This window comes from Semicossyphus pulcher, unplaced genomic scaffold (genome assembly GCF_022749685.1).
Source record: "Semicossyphus pulcher isolate SPU_LCO1_2020_fin unplaced genomic scaffold, fSemPul1.0.p SCAF_19, whole genome shotgun sequence".
Taxonomy (NCBI): Eukaryota; Metazoa; Chordata; class Actinopteri; order Labriformes; family Labridae; genus Semicossyphus; species Semicossyphus pulcher.
This window is the reverse complement of record NW_027211692.1, coordinates 21304065-21330922: the sequence shown is the minus strand read 5'-3', so window position 1 is coordinate 21330922 and position 26858 is coordinate 21304065. Positions and strand designations below refer to the sequence as shown.

Genomic DNA, 26858 nt, shown 5'->3' with positions numbered 1-26858 from the left:
TGGAGTAAAGCCTAAATGTTTTGATTCTGAACTGCAGGTTTCTACAGTTTCTCCTCTCACTGGTAGACCAAGGACTCATTTTTCTCTGCACTGCACTTGAAGACTGAAAAGAAGAGGCGGTTCTGGCCGTATGTTCTTTCTGCTTGAATTGTCTGTGGCCTACTTTTGCTTTTTTAAATTCTTCATGGCCATTGAATGTGCCAGGCAACTCTTGGACTCTGCAAGCTGCCAAGTTTTAAAATAACCCCAGAAACAGTATAATTAATTATTTTCCCAACATCATGCTTCTCCCAATCAACTCTTATGTGTTTATGAATATGATGGGCATGGAGATAAAATGGAGTGAGTTGATATATGGATCCTCACTATTACATGAAAAAGCTGCATGTCTTCCCAAAGAATTGGTTTTGTGAGATGTTTCTATAGTCTCTGGTGGGACAGCACAAGCAGAGGACAGATTCATCATTCCTCATAATTAGGGTCTTAATTTGAACACCTTGCTCTTTACAGTTCATTTGCAAAGCTTTTCTCCTGCTGCTTGGCCCACAAAAGCAGACTGGAGTGTTATCTGGGTCGCCTGGATACATAGCAAGTGCTCTCTGTGTCACGTGGACCCACCTTGCAGCTGATGGCTGCTTGGCCCTGAATCGCAGCGATTGAGTCGCCCGCAAACAAACTAGCCTTCCTCTAAACAAGCCTGCCTCTCTGGCTCTTCGCTCTCGGAGCCCAAAATGGTCAGTGTTGCTGAGCCAGAGGGAGTAGCTGAAGCCAAAACATAAATCATCGCATTATGCCAGCCGTCCATATGAATCGGCTAACACAGATTAACAAACTAAGAATCTTTCTGGATCCACAATATTAATTTTCTTATTCACATCTGCAACTAATAGCAAGATGCCTCATTATTCCATGTAACACAGTTTAGCCAAGAAGCTATGAAAAACAATCTGACAACAGATGAAGATATTTTCTTGTTATATCAAGAAACATTTTTTCTTGTTATTACGTGAAATGTTTTAGGATAGATAAGTTGCTCTTGGGCGTAGGTCCTATGCGAGGCATGGTGTAGCTGTATCGATGGAGCCTTCAGCCACAACCTGATCAGAATCATAGATATCATATTTAAAAAGGTATATATATATCATGCTGCCAATCAGTACTGCACATGTGCAACTCTCAAGAGATATAAAAGTAAAGCAACATTGATGGTTGTTGTTCCTTCTCTAAAGTCGGGCACATTTTAGTAGTCGTCAGTGTATGCATTCTTATCACAATCTTTTCCACTGTGTTTCTGTCATGTCTCAACACAAGCATGATGTAGAAGTGTTGCAATCTCGTTCTCGACATATGATTAAATCTGTTGCATCGAGAAGTCCTTCAACCCGCTGCCCAGCTTCTGTAAATCAGCTGGCTGATTGAACCTAAACTCTGGGAACTCCCTCATCTATTTAATGGGCTGCTGGTTAGTTTGTTGCTCCTTTCATCACTGCATCGTGCTCTGTGGCAGCATGCCGTACAATCCCAAAGTGAGGAAACCAATCCCCAGAGATTGTCGACACACACACACTAATGAAAGAAACAGAAAAATGTAATCTTGCCAAATACAAGGCTCATTAAGTTGTGTAACAGACGGGAGATTGAGAGACTAATTTAAAGAGGAGCTGTTATGTGTTTGTACCCCTTCCTGCCTCCTTCTTTCCCTCATCGCTCTTCTCAGTGGAAATTGCTGTGAATCAAAGTATTTTTTTATACCAGAACCAGCTGTATTAAGATGAGTACAGATGCTCTTTTTATTCTAGAGGTATTTTGTAGTCTGATTTCTGGCTTTTCTGGGGCACGAAGGCATTAGTACTTCTTTGCTTGGTGTCGGCTGCATTATATGAGCACTACTGAGTTCTACTGCTGCATTGCAAAAATACCCCAAATAATGTTAGATTTGAAAAAAGGAATATGTTTGTGAGTCAGTGTGAGCTCCTTGGTTTCATGACAGCTGGCCTGTTTTTTGCTTAGACTCATAATCTTACCAAAAGCCCCTTTCAGCCCAAACTTCAGAGAAGTACAAAGGAAGCAAAAACAACTAAATGTCTCAGACCTAGACAGCTGTGTGCATCTTGTGAAGGTGGTTTCACAAAGGCTGCAGTTGTGTGTCAGACGAGGGCAATGTAACTGCTGCAGCTGCTTTGCAAAAAGTCAGGTAATATTAAAACAGAAGTGTTTTTTTGAGAAGGGAGATCATCTTCAACATCAGGGTCTGACGACTGTTCACTTCAGAAGTGTCCCCTCAGGAGTCCTGGCTGCCACACAGGAAATGGGAAGTGTGCAGTTTAGTATCTATGCCTGCGGTTCGCCAGGCCAAACGTGGCAAGGTCCCAGCGTCGCCAGTCACGGTCATAAAGCTGATGTTTATGACAAGCAAATAAGCTGCTCTTCCTCTCCCCTTGCTGACTCACTCCACCTGCCCTCGAGGCTCTGCAGAGAAAAAAAAACATCTCCACACTTGATTTGTAGATAGTATTAGATACCAACATACCTCCTTCTCAATGTCATTCCCACACCTACGCTAATATGGGGATTAACACTAGCTGTTGTGTTGAAAATTGGCATTATTTTTGTAAAATAAACAGTAGGTGTATTCCCTGAGCAGATAGTGGATAATGGATAAGAGCAGTTTAGCGCAACAGTTTTTATCAGATGATTTGATGACAGAAATAAAATAAAATTAATTATGCCAAATAAATAACGCTGAATTTTCTCAGCACACATGCTGAAGAGGTTTGGATACATTTCAACCTTAATTCATGTTTTCTGTCTTTATGTTTTAATTACAACAGCAACAACCATTTTTTTTCAGAGAAAGATGGTCCAAGGGAAATTCATTAATTATGTTTCATGGTAATTACTGACCTCTGTTCGGCACGGCAACAGTATGAACCCGCCCACTTTCTCCTAACTTTCAACCAGACGTGTACTGGCTGCCCAACAAAGGAAAGAAAATCCAAAAAATCTGCAGTGGGGAGTTATTGACCCATCACTGATTTGGCAATGTTTCAGTATGCCCTGAAGCCTTTATGACAGTATGGTTTATGTAACTGCCAATGGAGCTCATACAGATGAGTGGTCTGTAGCACACAACTTTGCACACAATTACACACATGCACACACGCACACACTTGTAGTAAAGAGCACAGAGAGACACACACTCGTGCTCCACTCCCACTGCCTGCACAGAGAGGATGAGCAGGCTGATTTCTGAAAAGCTGAAGAGGCAGGAGGAGAGTGAGGTTAGAGGATCAAAAGGCAAACAGTGTTTTACTGTGAAGGCTTTCTGCAGCATCCTCCATACGCTGAACGTCGCCTCAGAGGCAGCAGCAGTACGTACTCTCGTAAATGATACAAACATGTCACTATTATGGAAAAGCGTATCTTGGCAATACACATCAGTCCATATCAGTGATAAATCAAAGTCTTGATATGTTTTTGGGTTCCAGTGGAGCCAACACAGTGCTTCACAAGATCAAGGTATCACATGTAGGATCTATTCCTTTTGTTAAACTCTGTGTTCATTTTGCCAGCGGCTGGGTAGCTTATACAGATTGAAAGCAGGGGCTAACATAACCAGCAAGCAGCAAACCGAGGCTGACGAATTGACACATCTTTTCTGTTTCATGAAAAATGAAAAATGTCCTGCTGTCACTGTGAGTTCCCCAGGAAACCAGCTGTAAAGAACATGATCCCTCCGAAAAATTGCTACTTGTGAATTTTTCCCTTCAGTTCATATATATATTAAAAATGGAGATGAGATGTTTTCATTTGTGAGCTTCCAGAGTGCTAATAAATGGATTTCTCATATCTTTGAACATAGCCAGGCTAGCTGTCTTTATGTTAAACTAAGCTAACTTGCTGCTGGCTGTATTTTGATATTTACAGTTTAGACATGAGTTTTGCATTGGTTGTTAATTAACCACATTACATTTGAGAGTGCTGGCTTGATTCTGGGCTTGACTTCAAAATAATCAGTTGACTGAAATATTGTGAACACTATGAGTGTAGTGAATGTCAGTCTCATACATATTTTCAACACATGAACTAAAGACATGATGAAAAATCACACAAACATCAAAGAGACCAAAAGCTTGCCCGGAGCATTCTATTCTGCAGGGCAGATAAGCCAGTTTGGCTCGGAGCGTGGGAAATAAAGGCTCAGCAGAATGAAAGGAGGTGGATGTTTTAAAGGAATCAGTCTGAAAACATCCTCACTCCCTCCCCTCTCCGTCCCCTGATGAATGCCCAATCAGAGATGCAACATATTTACATGTCTCGGATTTGCGATGTGCTTACAGTATATGCTGACTGAATCTTCTGTTATTCCGCTTGACTCACACTATGTTTATGAAAGTGTGTGCTTGCCTGTATTCTGGTCGTCATGTTTGTGTGTGTGTGTTTGTATTTTCCCCTTGAAGTATCCTAATTGAAAGCCTGGAGGCACAAACTCTGATGCAGCCACCGTGGAGTATGCAGGCAATATGCTACAGTAGCTCTGCTGTTTGTGTGCGTATGTATTTTTACATCAAGGCACACTAAAATACACATCAAAACACTGTTTGTTGACCTTGTGTCCCCCTGAGTCTGTTAATGATTAATGAGACACACAATATGTATCTCTGTGCTATCCATCTCCCTTGTCAACGTCACGTATTTACAGTTTTATTCTGCTGTATTGGTTTCTCCGCTTCTTGTTCCTCCTCCTCCTCACAGTGTGTTCTTGTCTGTTTCCCGATTGTGTCCACAGGTGTGCTTATTTGTTCACCAGTGTTTTCATGTGCACATTTATCTGCAGAGTGAGGATAGCCCCTTTCCCCCTCAGTAATCTCAGTCATCGAGCTGCTGTTATTGCAATTTACTCTTGGCTCAGCCCCAGAGCGGCTCAGCCTTTATGGTTCCTCCTTTCTCCTCTGCCCTCGGGAGTGTTGGAGTTTCTCATCACCTCTGCTCTGAGCTGGGAGCTCTCGCCATAAACAAATTGACCCTAAGTCCTGTCTTGTATTTAAGCCGAGCTGTAACCCGTAACACAGAGCCAGCAGAGTATAACATTTTTATAATCATGGCAGATCAGCACTTATATGTATACAACAATATTATCTCAGAGTCACAGGTTTCTGATGGAGCCAAAGAGCATAGTATTCTCACCACTGCTAAAAACTTTACAACCATAGTGTTATGTCTGCAACAACTAATCGATTAAATCGATTAAAATCGATGATTAAAATAGTTGCCAACGAATTTCATCATCGATTTGTTGGGTCTTTGTAATCATGCACGGCATGCACTATAAAAACATCACTGGGGGTAGCAGGAAGTTACGCCGTCTCTGGTCTTCTTTGTGATAAACAATAATTATTTTTCAATGAGGAGTATCCGTTTGTTGTGCAATGCTGATGATGTGTCTGCCTCCGGTAGATTAGTGTCCGTTTACACGGATCAAACACACGATTGTAGTTTCTAACGTTCATTTATAAACAAACGTAATGGACTGAAACTGTCTATTTTCTCTCCTCTCCGTTTTGTAATGGGCCCACAGCCTGACCGCTGATAAAGCAGCGGAGGACAGTATACTGTGGTAGCTGTTAATAAGCTAACGCCACTGGTAAAGCTAATGTAACTCTAACTCTTGATAAAGCTAATGCCCGACTTCATTAAACCGTCACAAAATGGAGAGAAAACTGACAGAAAGAATTTCTCTCTGTCACATTGTGTTTAAATTAACTTGTTATCGTGTGTTTGTCTGTCAGAACGGACACAAATCTATCGCTAATTAGCTGAAATACAGTGGGAGAGACTCTGGAGTAATAATGTTATTGTGTTTTTGAATATTTCATGCCATTAGTCAGAGAAGGACTTAAGTGAATCTATTATTTATTCACAACTTGAACAATATCTGATTAAATATATTGGTTAGTTACATTTCCCTATTATTCTCAATTCATGGCTGCAACCCAAATGTCCTTTTTTTTATTGTAGTGGCCTGTCTGTACTTTCCTTTTACATGTCAAATTATTAAGTTGCCTAAATCAAGTAAATCAACGAGATATTAATTGAGTTACATAATTGATATATTAACATTGCATTGTACAAGAAAACAATATATTATATTTTTTGTTTTGAATGTAACGCTTATATTAAATTTCATCCAATTAATAATCGATTAATCGTAGCAATAATCAACAGATTAATTGATTATCAAAATAGTTGTTAGTTGCAGCCCTTCATAGTGTAATGAAAGCAATTGAATCGTGCTCTAGAAGTGCTCAATGCAGAATCCTCGAGCTACACAGAGAAAACAGATTCTTTATGACAAAGCGATTTGAACTTTTACTTTGAGCTTTTACTCAACTACAGAAACATGAACCTTTATTGATTTTCAAAAAAACTCTAACATTCCTTACGTAGTGCTTTTAAAATGTGAGAATTTATTGTTTCCTTTTCTTACATCAAATTTAATGAACAATATCCAAGCTTAACCATAATGGGCTAAAGGAAACTAGGATGTTTGGACGTGATCAGACATGTTTTACACAAAAGTTATTTAAACTTACACTTTAGCAAGCTATAAGCTGTTGAGATGTTTTGTTTGCATTTTTCTATAATAATGACATTTTTTACATTTTGACCTGGTATTTGACGACATAACTGAAAATGAGGAATGAGTGCTCAATACGGAAAACATAATTGTATGCCTTTAAATCATGTTCTCGCTCTATGGGGAAGTTGAAATGATGTAAAAAGCCATATACATGTATCTTTGGCTGTGTGAAGTATATATTAATCCTTCTGCAAACGTGCTACAATGTTACATCAACATTGTATACATGTCCAATCCCAAAGAGTAACTCATGCAGATGAGCTTGAGGGCAGTTTAGTTTGCAGAGAGTGCTGATGCAGTGTAGTGTGGACTGACTGGTCTCATCTCTATCACTCAGCTGGTGCTTTACTTGGTTTTTGGAGCCAAATTAGCGTGTCGTGATGAGCAGCTACTGTAACTCCAGCACAGGCACCAATTCATTTCATGGCCATTACACAAGGTTGATGGAGAGACTCGACTCTTCTCTTTGAACTGGGATTAGTAACGGGGAAGAACAAAACTGTGCTTTTATCTGACTCTGATATTTGTTTGGAGCTGCAGGGGGGCTGGTAGCGAGCTTAGCTGTGTGACTGTAATGTGAAACACCACAAAGCAATTTGATATGGAGTTTCACTTCTCTTTTTTCTGACAGAAAAATAAAAAGAGAGAACAGGTAGTTCTTAGGAGCCTGACAGGTCAACATAAACTGCAGTGTTGTAGGCACAAGTATCACACACTTTCACAGAAGTATTTTTTTTTCAGAATTGCATCAAAGGCCTGCCTCAAATTAAGTATTTCTTTCCAAAAGGCACGGGTGTGTTGTGCTCTGAGCCCCTCCCCCCTACCACTACCATGCATCCCCTCCTCAGCATCAAAGCACAGCACACGCTGTTTGAAATTCATTGAAAGCGTTGGATTAATAATGCAGAAAGAGAAGCTGAGAAAAGAGGACACATTGCTCGATGCCTTCTCGACTCCTCAGCTATTAAAGCATGGAAAACTTTCTGATTTAACCTAATGGGAAGCCTTTGGAAGAGCAGGGAAATGGATACAAAAAGGTTAACGTGAAAGTGGCAAGAGGCAGCCAGATACCTGCTTCCTAAATGAAAACATTTCCTGTATCTGTTTTGTTACTGAGCTAACTCCACAGGGCTTTCCCATTCCTTTAAAATGGAATGCAAGAATTTATGTATAAGAAATGCTTGAGTAGAAATACAATAATAATACATTTTATTCATAAAGCACTGTTGTCAACACCTTGTGATCACAATAATGAGGAAAAGACTAAGCGTGAAAAAGATACTGTCTCCTCAACCTCAAGTGTTGTGAGGTATAAAACATCAAATTCTAACATTTTAAGTACTCAACCAGGTGGTGGCTAGCTTGCCATTGAAATAAGAATGGAACAGCTAGCTAGTCCCCCTACTGGTCTACGTACTGCACTATTTATGAACAAGAAATAGTCCAATAGAGCCCTCTTTAAATCCACAAATAGCAAAATTATTTTGTTTTTGGATTAAACATCCAATATCTCTTCAACCTTCAGATATGCCTAGCGGATCCCCCCCTTTTTTAGCCTTCATGCTAAACTGAAGCTAACAGTCTGCTGCCTGTAGCTTCATATTTATCCAGCAGATATGAGAGTGGCTTCAATCGTCTTCTGTAATACTCAGCAAGAAAGTGAATGAGCTTGTTTTCCAAAAGGTTGAACTCTTCTGTTTTAGTTGAATGACTACTCTTGAGACTTATTTGACTGCAAAGCCTAGAGGCCTAACTGCTGCAGTCCTCACTCTCTCTCTACCCCCCTGGTTTCTGTTTTTTAAACCAGACAAGAGGGAGGCAGTCACGGAGTTGATTCTAGTCATTTATCTTCCCAAAGCCAATGTTTGTTTGAGTATGTGTTAACTGCAGAGGGAAATATTGATCCTGCTCTCCTCTTTTCATCCTCCGTTTTTTTTTCTACTTCACAAGAGAGAGAAAAAAATCCCATCACCGCAGCTCCCACCTAGGCTGTGCATATGAAAGCTGACAAGCTGTCTGCCAGCTCACAATAAACTGTGCAAGCTGACGATAAGGAGAGTGACACTGTAGTTCCTGAAATATTCTCATATGACAGATTTATTATACTGTGCAAATACAATATGGTTAAAATGGAAACAAGTTGATTGTACGAGAACTCTCATGCCCACAACCTCCCCTACCATTGTGTGTGCTTCAGACGAAGATTGTGTAGATGACTAAAATGTTATTAATCTCATGAATTCACTCTCCAGTCCAGTCCAGTTTTTGAGAGTTTCCACGAGGAAGCATTTCCTCAACTGTGGCACGTTTAACACAGTTAAATGTACATACTGAATGTTTCTGTTAGGTTTGTGACAGTAACAGAGTGTTGGAATTTGTTTTTGCACTCCCCCTACAGAATCCCACCTTCTTTGGTTGTGGCAGTGAAGATAAATGGGCCACCAATGCAGTTCCAAACACAGGCCTAAGGACATCAGTTATAGCGGGGATGGCTAATGCAGAATTAATTAGCATGGGCTGATATAGTTTATATCAAGTTTTTCGCAGCCGTATCACTGAACACTGTGGTCCCACAAATCTACACTTTTTTCTGTAAGTAATTGATACCTAAAATATAATTTTCTTCAAATAAGTTTAGTGGGAGCTTTTAATAAGATGTCAGAAAGAAGTACATAGTTTCTGTATCTTAATACAAGAAAGTAGAACAACTCAAATGAAGCCATTTTTAGCAAAATGCTTGTTTGTTGTCTTCTGTTGGATGGGTGGACGGATAGCACTTGCATATACAATAACCTGTGTTTGAAATGTATGAAGCATCAAGCAGCATTCATCTCAATTTGGCATTAAGATGCCGGCACATAACCCCCAGTAAAATTGCTCATCTTTGCAGGACAGAGAAAAGCTAGCTGTTTCCTCCTGTTCCACACTTTGTGATAAAGTAAGACTTCATATTAAGTGACACACTTCAGAGCTGTTGTTTATTGCAGAGTTGTTTTTGTGAAGGCAGTAAGGACCAAACCCTTTTTTACCGCTTAAGACGGATCACACAGTAAATGTGTGTTTAATGAAGAGTGTTAACATTTGTAAGGCTCTGATCAACTTTGGTGATCAGTTTACCTTGTGTGTCAGTACTGGACTCGTTGACAGCAGATAGAGTTGAATGAATAAAAAATGCATCACATTATTGTCCTTATAATTGCTGAGAAAAAGACATCAAACAGAAGTTCAGTCTGTTTTCCATGCATCGGGCATATATGAAGAGTCAGGTATATTCTGAGGATTTTAATCCATCCTCTGTACAGCAGGAATTTCTTTCTACTATGTTAAAGGTGCGAAGTTAACCGGTGCTCTAGGTGTATGTTTTGGTCTATTTCTTACCTGCAGAGCTAACTTTGTGTGAGATAGATCAATGTCTTCAATATGTTTTTATAACATTTTCAGCAAGAACATAAATGGGCATTTCCCCAAATGCCAAACTGTTCCTCTTAAAAAAACACGGTCAAGGGCATACATTACAGAGAAAATCAGTTGTCTGTGCTTTGCAGCAATGCTCTATATGTCAAAAAAATTATATGAGATACCAATCCCATCAGGCACACAGAAGTGAACACTATTAAAACAAAGCATTTAAATTCAGCAAAACAAGTTCCCCTTGTGTCTCCTCAATATTGTGTGATCTATAAGACACTTATGAAGTAACTGCCTACAACAGCCCTTACTCCTTACTTCCTTTCCTCAATCCATCCTTGCTCCTTTCTTTTGCCATACATACTTCCTGTGGCTGCTTAACATCCAGTGATATCCCTTCTCTCTCTTGCTCTGCTGCATAATAAGGACTATAATATGGTTCTAAGAATAGCTTTGCCGAATCTGCCCATTGTGATGGAGTATGACTCCTGTTCTTCTCTCTTATTCATTATCTGCTTTACCTTTACACACCTCTAATGCTGTCAGCACCTGCCTGAACCCTGATGCCCTCCGCTGAGAGATAGAGGGATTTTATTTCAGCATGCTATATTGTGTTCTTGATTTTTTTACGTCAACTTTTAACATTTATCTCTTAAACATTGAAAGTCTATGGATTAATGACTAATAATTATCCCATTAAAGGTCTGCATTTACTCTTTTTAAGGGAACATTGACAAACTCTCACGTCATGTCAGAAGAAATGATTTAGACATACATTAACACAGCCACTGTGAGTTATTTCTCTAAAGATCACTGCCTATTTGCAGTTTAGTGAGTTTAGTACAGCAGGAATACGGTGTGGGAAAGAAAGTGCTCTGTGATAATGAAAGTTGACATTCAGAAAAACGGTGCGGCATTAGTATGTAAAAATGTGACGATTGTGTTGTATCTGCTAAATGTTATGAGGCTATAACCGTTATGCAACATCACATCCAAAATAGTACGAGCAAGAGATTATACAGTACCTGGTGACACAGAGAAGATGATTGGTTCTTACTCTACAGTTGTAGACTACTTGTTTTTCTCTTTAACATCTACAAGTCTGACCATTTATTACATCTCTGTATCTTGTGACATGGAGGGATTTAAATAGCAGTGTGATTGTTATTATTACCATATGAACAAGAGGAACCAACACTGTTTAATCAGTTTGAATTCTCACTTGGGAAATCTGAGATTTTTTTTTTAACCCTCAAGCATGTTTGTTTGAAGTGAAAGCCCTCATATATAACAAATGTATCAATATTATATTCACTAAATATGTTTTAAGTTGCCTTAAAGATTCAATCTCCATGATTTCAGTTTCGTTCTCTTTGGCGCCTCTAATGGTGATAAACGGTAATTGCGGGAGTACACTTTCCAATTTAACCAGTGATATCTGATTGACAGTTGGGCACTTTACGTAGCAGCCTCTGCCATCAGTGTATAAATGTGTGTGTGAATGGGTGAATGTGATATGTAGTGTAAAAGCAGCTTTGAGTGGTCGCAAAGACTAGAAAAGCGCTATATAAGTACAATCCATTTACCATTTACTGCAAATCCAAAGGCTTTCATCAGTGGGCCCTAGGCTCAATCACCATTGTGTTACCTCATTCGGCCACAGATAGTGACTTAACAGACATTTATTTACAAGGAAATCTTTGAGATTATACCTATAAATGAGCCCTCACTTTATCATCAATTTAGGATTAATTTCATGATTAAAGAAACATTGTTTATACTCTTTGATGTTTATTTAATTGTGACTATCCCCATTTTATTTCACTTTAAGTCATTCTCAGTGGGCAAGTCTAGTTTTCATCCAGCACTGTGTGTTATAAGGAACTCTTATATTCATTAAAAAATAGCAAAAACGATTTAATGAATATATGACATAACTATTTTACACTTTTTTTCTCGCTTTGCAAAATAAGCATAATATTATGAAAGAATAATGAATACCGTAGTGGATAGGTCATTTGCTTTGATTCATGTTCCTATATAGTATATCTGATCTTTGTGGTGTCACAGTGCCAAGCTGTAGTGGATAACTATAACTCTTTCATTTTTCATACTGTATATTATCTTTAGGCTTTTGACTGTGTCCTCCTCCTACAGGGTCTCCTCTGCCTGTCTCATGTTGACAGAAAAAGGGACCCCACTGGCATTATTGCTCTGAGGTGGAGGCTTTAGAGAACATTCTAGCAGATAAGGTGGCAGCTTTGCCCCCAGTAGGTGTCAGAACAATCATCAGGAGAAGGGTTAATTAGTCAAGGACACAGAGCAGTAGCATCTATTCGACCCTACTAGATTATGATGACAGGATTGTGGGAAATTGTCTTTTGCTGTGCAAAAATCTGTTCAATTTGAAGACAATTAAAGAGAAAGGCCCATCATATTGATGTTGTTTGGTTGTTTTTATTTTGCAGAGACAAGGATCTGGAGCAGCTGCTGGTAACAACAAGACGTCTGGAGCACAAGGTAAAAAGGATGTTTATTTTGAGACACATTTTTCTTTCTATCAGCAGTTTTTTTTAATATAGATTTGTTAATACAAAGGTCAAGAAACATTTTAACAGCCACTTAAAGCTTTTTAACTTGGACTTTTGCCCTGTTTTGTAAAATAAAAGCTGGTCAACTCACAGTGTGTTGAAGAAGAAGGAAGAAAAGACAAGTAATTCAAGTGACGAAAGACAGCAGGAAGCTGACTGGACCATAGCTTGCAGAACATGTGGGCCCATGTACCTAAGATGAGCTTTAAAAGGCACATGTCACATGATTGACAGTAACAGGGACTGAAGGACAGCTGCCTACACACAAACACACACTCAATCTGACCCAAGGGCTGTGTGTCTGCTTTCATCATGATCCCATAAGAATTCAGGGTGTCATGTCATTGTTTATATGACACGCAAATTGTTTTACAACAGGCAATTGAATTCATTTGTCATTTTTTATCACTTTTTTTTATCCCTGTCATATGTGACGGCCTCCGGTTATGTATGCATAAGTGTAGCATCATGTCTGAAATCAAATGAACTCTACATATAGGTTGGTGTGTTCTCTTGACAAAGTCGAGGGTTGCTCTTATCTTTCAAGTCCTGAGTCAGCTGAGTAAAATAATAAAGACACCAGGAGTCAAGACTGAGATGACCTGATCTCTGATGATCGCCTCCCTGAGCAGAGGCAGACTGCCTGTATCACTTCCTTCCTGGTGTAAATGAATATCAGCGCCATGCACAAGTGCATCACAAATCATGTTTATTGTTGAGCTTTTCTGTCATTAAAACCTCACAGTGAAGCAAATAAAAGCTTCAATGAGAAACTTACAACCTTCAGCTCCTCTAAATCATGGCAGTGATTTGTTGTGTCGCGCTGACTCAGCACTATTTCACAGTTTATGATAGAAGCCAGATGAATGAGCTATTTTGATTACAGAAAACACAATGCATTTAATTCAATGTATCTATTAAATGAAATGACAGTGTGGGTCACATTAGTATTTTGTATTCAAGTGTAGCTGGAATTCAGAGTAGCAGCTGATCAAGTATACGCATCAAAACAGTCAAATACAAAGTTATAAGCAGTATGAAATACACAATGTGGTATCCTGACTTGTTTTATCCAGCCTACAGATCCTTAGGGGATGAGCGGTAATATATACGGAAAATACTAGTTATTAAACAGTCAATCTCAAAGAGAGACAAATAATGTTTATGCAGTTGAAGTGAGACGTGTCTTATGCAGCTAGGAGTGTGCCCGGGAAGCATGTTAGAAGAAAATTTTAACCTTCTCATACAACCACCAACCTGTATACTGTATATGTATTTAAAGTAATATTATTCTCCGACAGCAATTAATGGGATCCACATTACCTCAAGCACTTGGCTGAGTTGAAACATGGTGCTGCAGGAGAATAATTTTTCACTGCGTATTCAGGGCTACCTTCGTATTCACTTAATAAAAAAAAGCATTACACATGCACGCACACACGCCACAAAGCACTCCTTTGTTGTCTGACCTTGACAATTAATTTGTTGCCTGAAAAAACTGCTTTCCCAGCGTGTCTGAAGCATGCCTCTCAATGTGCAGCGAGATTTGGAGAGAGCGAGAGCTCTTAGAGTGGGTGAGGAGGGAGTAACACTGCTATTGACTCTCGCCCACTCTGCATACCCCGAGCACACGGCAGAGCACAGTCTTTAGAGACAACCTCTCACAGGCTCAAGGACAGCCACAATGAGATGTATTCATATTCTTTGCAACTCATTTTGAACTGGGAAGATACAAGCGCATGCAACTGTGATGCACCTCAGTGATGCAGAGAAGGCTGTTTACCTGATAACAGACGCTACACGAAAGCTGGAGAAAGTGTTTATTGTCAAGATAACTCCACAAGACTTAATCAAGTGAATACAATTCAATCAGTCTTTTTCAGCTTTGCTGCGTCATGCTCTATTTGGAGATACAAAGTACAATCTGCATGGGAGACACTCAGTGTTGGTGACGATATTCATTCTTCATGAAAAAAGTCTGTCGGAGCCTTTGAATCATTTTCCTAAAAGTAGCTGCTACTAGTAAAGGTTATATAGGGAAATTTACAGCACAAAATACCTACAAAAAATATATGTACTGGTAGGTACTCGTTTTGCAGAATGGCCTCTTTATCTGAGCAATTATTATATTAATTAACAGTTTTAAGACGCCCTTTCTTTTTAGTAGCTTAATGTTTAGTCTTAATTATTTTAAGCATATACGAGATATGCCTTTATTTTATTTTATTCTCTTTTATGATCAGATGTTTTTGATTTTTGATTAATTTTCTGCCCTTTTTAAATTTGCTGATAACATTGCCTTAAAACTTCTCGATGTGCTTTATCTGTTATGTTCAATTTCATCAGTGGTCATATCTAGTATAAATGCCCCCAAATCTAAAAGTACTTCTGTTTTACAACACTAATATTACATTCTGCCATTTTTGTGTATGGAATCACTTCATTTATTATTCGAATACCAGCTTTCATTACACTATGAACTTACATGCTTTTGAGTCATTTTAACAAAGTAGCCTGTAATAAGCTCATTATGTTATTGGTATGAGCACTATCAGATAAATGCTGTAACTAACTATTTCCCTCTGTAAAATAGAGGAATAAAAATGTAAAAAGAATGATCATACCATCAGCTCTACTTGAGTTCATCATGTTACTTTTAATTCCTATTTCAAGCACCTCCACAGACTCAGTTCTTTGCCCCAAAAAAAGGTTTTAATCGTCTTCTGTGACATTGGTCCACATGGTTGGAGCCCAGATGTCGTATGCTTGGGCCATATGCTCCATATGTTCACTGACCTTATGAGTCCAAGCACACAGATTGTCCCTGTCACCACAACAGCTGGGCCAACACGGGCTTACTACAGCTTTAAATGTAGCTGTACTGTACACACTAACCACTGACAGGGACATTAAAGGGCAGCACTGGATGATCCTTTGGTGTGATGCTATCATATGTGAAATAATAATCTGCTTATTCATGCACGACTTCACAGATAGAATCTGCTCCATTTCTTTGCAGAGTATTGTCGAAGAACAACGCCAATACGCTAATAGCACCTCCCAACTCGTTTCAAACCGGCACAGGCATAGTTTCAAATTGGCTCACCTTAGAGATCAAAGTCATCCTTTTATAATTAGCTTGCGTCAAGCTCTTAAAGTGGAGATGACCCATTTTCCACTCTTTTTAATTAGCTTTACTGTACTCAATTAGAGCTACAATGTATTTGTCTTATTCTTACAGATATTGTTAGTAAATTATTATCATATCTCTCTTTTTTTTTTTTTACCAGCTTTCAGTGCTAAAGAGCTGAAACCAAACATTTCTTTCGTAGGTCTTTGAACATCCCACGTTTTCTGTTTTGTTTTTTTCAAATCTGGGACCAACCAGGTTACACAGATATTTCCTCCCAAAGGCAAAACAAAAGTTGACACATGAAAAAACCAAGAACACAGCAGCGATCAATACAGAAGCAGTCCTTCATGTGTACTTATGCATCGATCGCTGTTGTCTCTCTCACGCTTTGCTGCCCCTCTGGTGTTTCAAGGCCTCAGGGTCGTTGATATTTTCTTGACTTTCACACACTGACTTTCAACTATAGACACAAAGACACAGACAGGCACTGTATTCCCACACACACACACACACACACACACACGCATACATAATACACACACACGCACACACTTATGCAAGCACTTCCATATCTTTTGAAAACATACAAGATGCCTCTGAGGCAATTCAGCTTTCAAAGGTGAATGTTGTCTCCCTACATGTTAAGGCCACTGCAGTAGCAGGTCTACCTCACTTATCAGTCATCACAGATGGATGGGAAACATGATAAAATACAATAAAACCTATCCTTGTCTTTTTTGTAATGTAGAGTTGAAAAATCCTTTAAGAGTCCAAATTGTTTTCCAGGGATTCTCATGTCTTTGTATTGATCTTAAAAAAGATCTAACACCCACTTCCCCACGCTCAAACATTTAAGATATTACACTTGGAGGTCCATGATGTTAAGATGTTTGTTCTTTTTGTCTGGACATTCATTTGTTGAAAGTCAATAATACTTCTCAAAATGCTTCTGTATTTTATTAGAATTAATGTGGGAGCATATCATATGTAAGCTTTTAAACACAGACAAGTTTGGTAGCCTGTGAGTCCAGACAGCAGATGGCAATTTCATTTCAAGTGCTGGTTCTTGACTTTACAAAAATAAATGCATTCAAGGCTTCTGAAACCTCACTGGGGTTGTATAATTTGAAGCACAGGAAGTTTCTCCAAAATAAAAACAATTTAATGTGATATATGTAAAGCATCTCCATTCTATGATCACATTAGGGCTGCAAATGATAACTCATTTCGTCTTTATTAACATTTTTTTAAGGCAAATTTGAAGTCATGATCCACACAATGTCAAACATTGCCGGGGGAAATGTAAACAAACACTCTTCTGCTCTACATGTCGTCATTTGCTTTCATAGGAATTCGACCTGTAGACAGCCTATCAGAAAGGGTATAAAGAAATATTCAGTCTTGCGATTTAGCGATGATCTGGTTTTTGTTCGTCCTGGGGAATCTGTTAACAGGTGTTGACATAATTAGTTATTATCAGTTAAAAACTCCTAACTGTAACAAGAGAAGGTTTAGGTTAAAAACTCAAAAAACTTCAGCATATTTATATAATTATCTCAATCACATTTCCACAAAGTGTGTAAAACATCTCTAATACTGAGTTTCACTTGACTTCCACAATCTGTCTCTCTTGTCCGAAGGTCAATAAGTCCTTCTTTAATGTGTCTCATCCCCTGCTTCCACAAATCCCTCTCATGGCTCAACTGGTTTTAAGCGGTGAAATCAATAAGACATCCCAGCTTTCACTGGGCTTCAGAGCAGCTTTCACAAGACATTTTGAAAGACAGCCAACCAAGGACGGTCTTATCATGTCACTTATGAAGCCATTCCATCTAAAATATAGACAGAGTTGGCAGCACGGAGGAAAGTCATGTCTCAAGAAAGAGAATCTTTTGAGCCTCAGACCTTGTGTCATGTAGGCGTCTGTTCCAGCCGTTGCCACACAAAGACACCACAGCACTCTGACAGCAGATATTACGTTTCCATAAAGTGCAGACAGGGACATCGAAAGTGCTGTCAGAGGTAATAGGTTTGGTAATCTGTTGTCTGTGTGTTTGTGTGTGTGTGTGTGTGTGTGTGTGTGTGTGTGTGTGTGTTAAAGAGGATGTGAATCCTCAAACTGAGGAGAATGATCTGTCATTGTCACATTCAGCAACTGAATCCTGTCTTGTAAAAACTGATGAAAACCTGCCCGCCCTCAGGACTCAAAGCATCCGTCGCAATGTTGACATTATTCTTTTAGATAAATCCATGCGACTCTTTTGAACATTAAATTGGACATGATCAGTTTCTATGGTTTCACATATTCATTATGTGGAGCTGAAATTTTATTGACAATCTAGACATCTTTTTTTGTTTTGTTTTTTTAAGTCAACAACCTGTATACAGGATTATAAACATCTCAGGTGCTGACATGGTGGTATGCACAACTCAGTAGCTAATGCTGCTGGGATGAACACAGCAGGCAGTAGCGCATTGGAAAATTCAATATCAATTAATGAGGGATTCAATGCTTGGCCTCACACAGCAGTTAGTGTTTGCTTCTCGAACGGCAAGACAGAGGTACTGAAGCTCAGCCCCATGGGAACCTAAGGATTAGCTGCAAAATCAATACATGAGTTGCCTCTCTGCTTTTCAGCCTTCAGTACTCTTCTGTGCCCCATCACTCCCAACCTCTCTCTCTTACTCGCTGTCTGTCGTATGTTTCTCTACACTCTACCGATCACGCTTAAGCAGATCAATCTGTTACATGAGTGTTACAAGGCAACGAAATGGAATAACCCCCACGATGAGCTTTGTAAGGCAAAAAATTAATTAAATAAAAAGGTTTAAAACAGCTAGCTGAAGATAAGGTTTCATTATTTGTCACTAACAGTAAACAGGGACTGATAACCCAAGGATTCCTTCAGTGTATAAACAACCCAATTTTGTCATCAAAACTGTTATATTGACCCTGTATATTGCAAAAGCGGTGTTAGGATCACAGGGCCATAGAAATGTTTTTCCTGATCTTTATTCTTGGTGACATTAGCTGTCTCAGAAGACGTTACAGCCTTTGTGAAACCAGCTTGGGTAAATGTTAGCTTGTCGGTTTCTCTCAAAGTCCTCAATATCCCGCCTTCATTATGGCCTACAGCTCTGTTTCTGTCCTTTCAGCCTAAAAGACTAAAACATGACCGATTGGTCTGTTTTGCCAGATCTTTAACTCCTAAATTACTTTTATTTTCTCGTGTATAACAGATATATAGTGGTCATTGAGGTACAATGTGTTTGACAAAAAAAATTGTCATTAATGAAATGTGTCTTTTATTTGAAATAGATCTTATTTTATTTTTTTCACCTTCATCATCGAGCGATATACATGAAAAATTTAGCTTTCATTGAAACCTTCTTCAGGACTCCATTAAATAAGAGATAAAGGCAGTCCTCTTTGACAATGCTTGTATCAGTATTGTCAGTCAATGGTTTTAACGGGGATTGCAGCCATGTCCTCTTGGTCACTGTTGGCTGAGCTCCAGAGAGGATTATCAACCGGAAATAAATTCATGCATTGGTCTTTGACCTGAGAAACAACTGCTTAGGCTCCCCGTAGGGACTCTGCTCCACTATTGTAATGAAGGAATGTGGTTTACACACCAAACCCACAAATGATGAGCTGTTGGTTTACAGTGACAGTAAAAAGGTTGAGATGGATACGTTCTCTGAAAGTACCTGCAAATAAGTACTTGAAAGTATGGAAGCAATCAGTGTCATTTAAGAGGGTTAGCTGCAAACCTATAAACCGATATTGTTCTACTCAATTTCAGATCCCAGCTTAGAACATTGTAAGATAAGATCATTTTATTGATCGCCCATTGGGGGAAATTCACTTGTTACAACAGCTCAAAGTAAAGGACAGGGTAAAACAAGTGATGGACAAAAAAGGCAAGACAAAAAGACAGTAAAATGCTATAATAACATTAATAATAAATATATAAACTATGTAAATCTTTCACTTATTATGGATGGTTAAGTTTTTGTTGCAGTGCATGTATTTTGAACATGAGGAGAGCATAACAATTGACTTTTTACGAAGCACTACCTGCTTAGGCACTGTTGCAAATGTAAGCAAAGGGTGGCAGAATTATCAATCCAATTCATCCAGTCTGTTATTTGGAAACAGTTCCTTGATTTTGGATAGTAGTAGACAAAAGCAGCTTCTCATTTGTAACTAGTGGCAACTGTCCACTTGTTAAAATGACAGCTTACTGACACATTTGCCAGTGACAAGTTGCTGCTTGCTTCATGAAGTAAAAAGAAATCCAATATCTGGCAGACATTGCCACAATCTCAGCTTAATAGTTTTAATAAATTTGATTTGCAATATATGGCTACATACATAATGTCATGCTAAGTCGGGCTAAAGCTCTAGGCTATGATCGCACGAAAAGTCAACATTCTTAAAGCTGATGTAATCCAAAGACATTGAAATAAAGACACAGCATTTCTCTTGTATTGCAGTGTAGAGCTAGTTAGTCCCATACATATTGTGACAACATCAGACTGATATTTTCCCCCAAGCTAACCCTGTTTAGCTGTTTGGCTTACTTACTGGTCTGGTTTCCTTTTAATGTAAGTAAACTAAGGAAACGTTTTTAGCATTAGGGCTAACAGCAGTATTGGCAAACATAAAACTCTTACAAACTGCTGTGTAAAATCCTAACACAGAGGGCGTACTATGCAAGACTTACCTGTAGCTCCCAACACTGTTTAGTTAGTTTGCGATGTGCTCTTTGATTTTACAAGTAGAGGTGGTAGGCTAGTTAGCTGGACATTCTACCAATTGTTGCTTACATATTAAATGAAATGTACTGTTCTTATATAGCACTTTTCTAGTCTTTCAACCACTCAAAGCGCTTTTACACTACATGTCACATTCAACCGTTTACACACTGATGGCAGAGACTGCTACATAAGGTGCCCAACTATCAATCAGTCATCACATTCACACACCGATGGCTATGCCACCGGGAGCAATTTGGGGTTCAGTGTCTTGCCCAAGGACACTTTGACATGTAGACTGAGGGAGCTTGGGATCGAACCACCAGTCACAGCCGCCCCAATGTTAGAAATCCTTATAATGTTGCTGTTTTGTTTTGGCCTTTGGAAAGGCTTAAAAAATTCACACCCTCAAAATGTTTTATCTACAATGAGTATTGCTCTTACTTAAGCCCAACACCACCACAGCATTTGGAGAAGTCCAAAGATAGACAGATCTGCTCTGACTTGTTATGGCTGCTTATCTAAAATTGGATAATGCTATCCAAACAAGAGACTTGGCCACATGACCTGTGACTCAGACCAGACTGTGAAGCAAGTGAGTCACATCCCTCGTTTCTTTTTCCTTTCAGATGCTTCCAAGACGGACGTCCCAGAGGACTTTGACATCGACATGGAGGACCCCGAGACCGAGAAGGCGGCCGTCGCCATCCAGTCCCAGTTCAGGAAGTTCCAGAAGAAGAAGCGCGTTGAGAAGTCCTAGTGAGCACCATGTTGCTTTGCCACTGTGTGTAGAGACGGCAGGTGGAAGCAACAGCACAGTGACGATGGTGTGACTTTTGCATGTAAACAAATTCTTGTTGGAACTCGAAGGGTTGGTGGAGTTGAGTGGAAGAGAATGCAATAGTTTATCATGTGACATGTCTGTGAATTTTCATTATCCATTATTATATTTACTATTTATTATTATAATTTGACCTCTGTATCAACATACTGTATAAGTAATAGAAAGAGTTCAAACAATCTGCTTCATGTCCTTTCCACATATCATGTAGTCTAGTTGGTGTTAGAATATGTTTTTGTACTTATCCTGGCCTCATAGTTATTCCTGCACCATCCCTTTCTGTATGGCTCAGGACTACATTTCCCAGAAAAACTAAAAACATTTTTGGGAGTAGACAGAGCAAAAGATGATGTTAGATTAAAGGTTGTTTTTAGGAAACCTGACCGGGAGCTTCCCATCTTGAACAGATTATTTGACCCAGAGGCATTTTTTTCCTTCCCGCATGGTACTATCAAGCTGTGTATCAATTTACATTAAATAAAGACTCTGTGTGGAACGTGTGTGAGTGCTTGTAAATACCAAAGTTTGACAAACACCTAGAGCTACATATTAAAAGTGGCTGCTGAGTTGCTGCAGTATGTCTTTTATATTGTATTCATATACACACTGGGGGGATAGCAGAGGGACTTATAGTCTGATGACAAACTATAAATAGAAAGCTCTTCAGAATGAGCGCAGCTGAATGTATTCCCTTCCCAGCTTGATGACCTTCTCCATGTAGAGCCAGGCTAACTGACTAGCTGATTCCCACTGAGCTGCTCTTTGCCTTAGGCACATTAAAACACACACATTTAACAACATACACCTTATAAATTATCTGTGTTTCTGTTGATCCAAATAGCATTATATCTCATCATGAAGTGCAGAGTACCTTGATAATGATATTTATGACTTTCTTGAGTCATTCATATGTTTGAGTAAAAAAACAAGATCAGGATGTGAGGGAGCATTGACGTCTGATTCGTATCATAGCTGGCGAGCTGCTGCTCCTTACTGTCTTTGACTTTCTTTCTGCTCTATGTTAATGACCAGGCAGCAAATATTTTGGCTTTAAGGCAGCTGTCACAAACAAGCCTTTCTCCTTTTAAAGTTGATCACAGAACACAACAAAGCTTCCATCATTATAGAGAATACTGCCCAGGCACATTATGTGGTCTCATTAGTCTGCATAAGGAAATATCTGAAAGCACACAAAAATGGCATAGATACTGTTTGTGCTACAGCCTAAAGTTTTTATTTCAAAAAATATGACATCATCTATGTAATGTCACATAGAAAGACATCATTTGCTAGTTGCCTAGCGATATCTGTCTGTAATTTATGTACTATTTTGGACAGCAAAGTTAATTTGTAGCACATTTGCAGCACGGCCACCACTTTGGTCCAAATTGAAATGTCACATGTACTGGATGGGTTGCAGTGAAATTTTGCAATCATGAAAAAATAGTAACAGGTTGGCAAAAATGTTTGTACATACATGAATCCCAGATCAAGACTCCTTATGACGTATCTTGGTGCTCTCTTGCCTCCATGAGGTTGACATTTATTGTTTGGGGTGAAATGAATTGTGAGCAATTGGATGGATTGTTGAGAATTCTTTTCAGTTATGATCCCCAAATGGTCAGAATTTCTGTTTTTCATTACTTCGATGTATTTTAAAGTCTACAAAGCACATCAGCCTTAGCTGTATCTTGCTAGTGCTATGTACCACCATTTAGCACTAAAATGCATCTTCAGCATGCTGGCTCGCTGAACGAAATTCTTAAAAGAGATAACAAGGTTTTTAATGTAGTCTACAAAAACATACATAACAATGGCCTACTGTTTGCATTGTAAGTTTAACTCCGGTAGGACCTTGGTAATAAACAAAGAACTCTTTCAGGTTTGCATACAGTATCCCTTTTAATAAGAATTTGGCTGCAATAAAAACACACGCATGACAATCAATATGTAAAAGGTTGTTTTACACTTCACAAGACACTGAAGAGGCTAAAGCAAGTCAGGAATTTCTACTCTCAAAGGTTAAGAAGAAGATGCACTGGTTTTCCTACAATCAGGATGAGTCACTGAACTGTATTACTGTATACTGTATATCAAGGTCGGTGATGACCTTTACACCCCAGGGAATTGATCCTCACAACAGATCAGCTTTGTAAGCCTGAAAGGATTATACTGCCAAGACAAGTAAACAGGATTTCATGATCCCAGCCAGATGTTTTACAGTGCAAAACAGTCAAATGACGTGCATTTGCTACATTTTACGATCAAAATTACAATATAAAACTGGCGGAAGTCTGATTGACAGAATTGTGCAATGCTAAGAAATGCAAAGCAGGTTTGTTGACCTCGCCCTTTGCTAAAAGGTGACAGTTCAATGACTTTAAAATTTCCACTTAAGGTCACAGTCTTGTTTAGAGTCTCACTGCAGTTTCTTGTTTGTTTGCATGCTTGTTTTATTTTCCACCCAGATGACTTGTAAAGGATCCTGCCAAGTCATCCTCAGGCCCACAGAGAATAACAGTCCTCCCAAGACTCTGCTAGTCTCTTCCTTGTGTTTGTGTTTGTGTTTGTGTTTGTGTGAGTGTGTAGTAATGGAATTTAAATCATTATATTAACGTATGGAGATTTTCTTCTGATCATGTAAAATGACAAACCTCTCCAATCTTCTCTTCTATCCTCTCCTCTTTTTTCCTCTCTCCTCTCCTCTGCTGCTCCCAGCTGATGTAGGGATGTAGAGACATATCGGGAGGACGACAGTGAACTATGACATCACCTCTGGGTGTTCACTTAATCCTTGAAATATAGAGGAAGGTGTACTTCTCACACCTTTAAATTTGAGATAGATTTCAGCACCACAGTCTCCAGATAGTTACTATTTTTAAGTGAGTGATTGGAGTGGAGTGGCTTCAGACACAACATAGCAACACACATTCATTTATACTGACTGAGTACTGAAGAGAAATACTGGAGTTCTTGGGACAGAGATAAACAATTCTGGGCATTTTTTCAATTGTGTACTGATAAAACTGTAAATGGACTGTACTTATAGCGCTTTTTTAGTCTTTAGTCAACTCAAAGCGCTTTTACACTACATGTCACATTCACCCTTTCACTCACATATTTATACACTGATGGCAAAGGCTACTATGCAAAGTGCCAATCTCCAGTCAGGATCTATGCCTTTAGTTCAGTATCTTTCCAAAGGACACTACACAGCATGTAGACTGCAGCTGGGGATCGAACCGTCAACCTTTCGAATGAAGGACGACCAACTCTACTATTGAGCCACAGCCCCCCCTAAAAAATGCATCTACAGACATCTACAGAAACCCATTTCACACTATGTGATTATTGATATGGATTAATCATCCGTGGTGTAATGGAAAAGGATATTTTCCCTGACTGGTTCACACACTGCTGCCCATGTCCACTCATGCATGCATTTTAACATATTTATTAAAAGAAAAACAGATCTGGTCGCATTGAAGGCCTTCTTCCTGCGTTCTTTGACGATATTTGTAACACTGCACATTCACAGGTCCCTGTGGATGGGGAAATAGATGATTTCACTCGGTCTGGTTCATTAAATTTACATTAGTCCTCAGTAGCCTGACACACTAACAGTAAAATGCATCAGATCTGTTAAAAGAGTGAGTGTGCTTGCAAGCATGGTGTGAGGAAGTTCACACACTGACAATGACTGATACTTCCACTTAAATTAGAGGAAATACTTTTACTTTATCAAACTGTAAGAGTTGAAACTTTAAAGATCTCCTCTTCTGTCAGATGAATCCAGTATTTAGCCTCTTAAATGCATTTCTTCAGATCTCTTTCAGTGACATGACAGGAAATGTGTTATGAGTGTTAAATAGATGAAATCAGAATTTCACTGCCAAAATCCTGCTGGCACTCTTAAAAATGATGCTTTGCTTTCTGTTAGTTTGTTATCCAACTCATTACTAAACTCACTAATTTAAACATTATTTACAATGTATTATTCTTAGTTCATAAAGTTCCTCTTTTTCATGAGTCAAGAGTAAATTGGCTGATTACACTCAGACCATCCAACAGTGATGATTAATGTAAAATTGTGATAGTTTTCAAACTGGGTCTTATTCTCATACTTTCTACTTTAGAAGTGATGTGATGTTAACAGGGACATTAGTGTACAACATATTATCATGCTTTATAGACAACACAAGCAAGGATCAAGACAGGAGGGAACAATATGAGTAAGGTTCCGACAGGCAGTGCACAGAGGCAATGCAGCAGAATATTATTATTTTTTATTTTATTTTATCATCATCAACAACAACATCAACATCAACAATGTCATCAATAGCATTAATATCATTGAGTGCTGAGGTTTTCATGAAAGAGCTGGGTCTCTCATCACTACCTACAGTATGGAAGTATAGTTACAGTTACAGCAAAAGCTAACTGGTGTCAACTTGATACAATTAAGTGACTGGTTTCTCTTACTTTCAGGCTCAGGTTGGATGTCATTTCAGATAAGCAATCAGAGCAACTCAATATTTCTTATCAAATGTAAATGCTATAAGAAGATAATGAACAATTGTGAATATATACATTTATACTGCAGGATAATCATGTGATGACCCAAAGAATATTCAGCATTTAGTAACCTAACCTCGGAAATACAACTGAAAGCTACCATTATGCATCTATGTTTGAATAAGTGAATGTTTAAGGCTGCCCAATCCCTCTTCCTGCCCCCTTCTATCTGACAATATATTAACAACAATATTCCCCTAGACACTTTACCCCCATGGCCACATTGCTGCTCCACTGACCCTGTGATTGTGAATCATTAGAATCAGAAATACTTTATTCATTAATTTGGGCATTACAGTTGCTCTAATACAGAAAGAAGCATGAAGAAATATAGAAAATAAAGACATATAGGAAAAATAAATAGAATTAAGAAATATTTAAAATATGTAAATTAAATATACAATGAAAAAAAATAAAGATAAAAGATGAAATGCCGGGAAATGGCATCAATGGTGATTTAAATATAATTGGCAGAATTATACATAAGAGTATGAGAAACATCAAAGTGCTTATTATACCTGATATTTTCCCTTAGTAATGAGACCTCACCTGTGCAGCCTGAAATACCTCTACACTGTGTTTTCTGATGCACTATTATACTATTATTTGTATCTGTCTGTTATTATCATGCGAATGGATAGTATGTGAGTAAATGTTAGAAACACATCTGGCTCTTCCAAACTGAAAATCCCAACATACCAAGCATGGATTTTGATAAACAAAGTGTGTGATCAATAAGCAGCTTGGAATGCAGTTCAGCTGACAGTGAAACAAATGTTCTAAGCTATAACTATGCTGGATGGTTCCAGCCTGCATCCAGCACCACAGTAAGGCATCTGGGGGTTCTTTTTGATGAGGACTGTCTTTTAACTCCCACAAAAAAATTTAATTTAAAGAACAGCCCTTTTT

The 26858-nt window shown here is 38.7% G+C and overlaps 1 protein-coding gene across 1 annotated transcript in view; it reads left to right on the top strand.

Moving 5' to 3' along the window:
* Positions 1-21865, top strand: part of pcp4b (Purkinje cell protein 4b) — a 31625-nt gene extending 9760 nt beyond the window's left edge. Inside the window, exons 2-3 of the mRNA XM_069668875.1 lie at positions 12517-12568; positions 21163-21865. Of these exons, the coding sequence (XP_069524976.1) occupies positions 12517-12568; positions 21163-21293 (183 nt within the window). The 3' untranslated portion in view covers positions 21294-21865. The remainder of the gene's footprint in view (positions 1-12516; positions 12569-21162) is intronic.
* The last annotated feature ends 4993 nt before the right edge of the window (positions 21866-26858 follow it).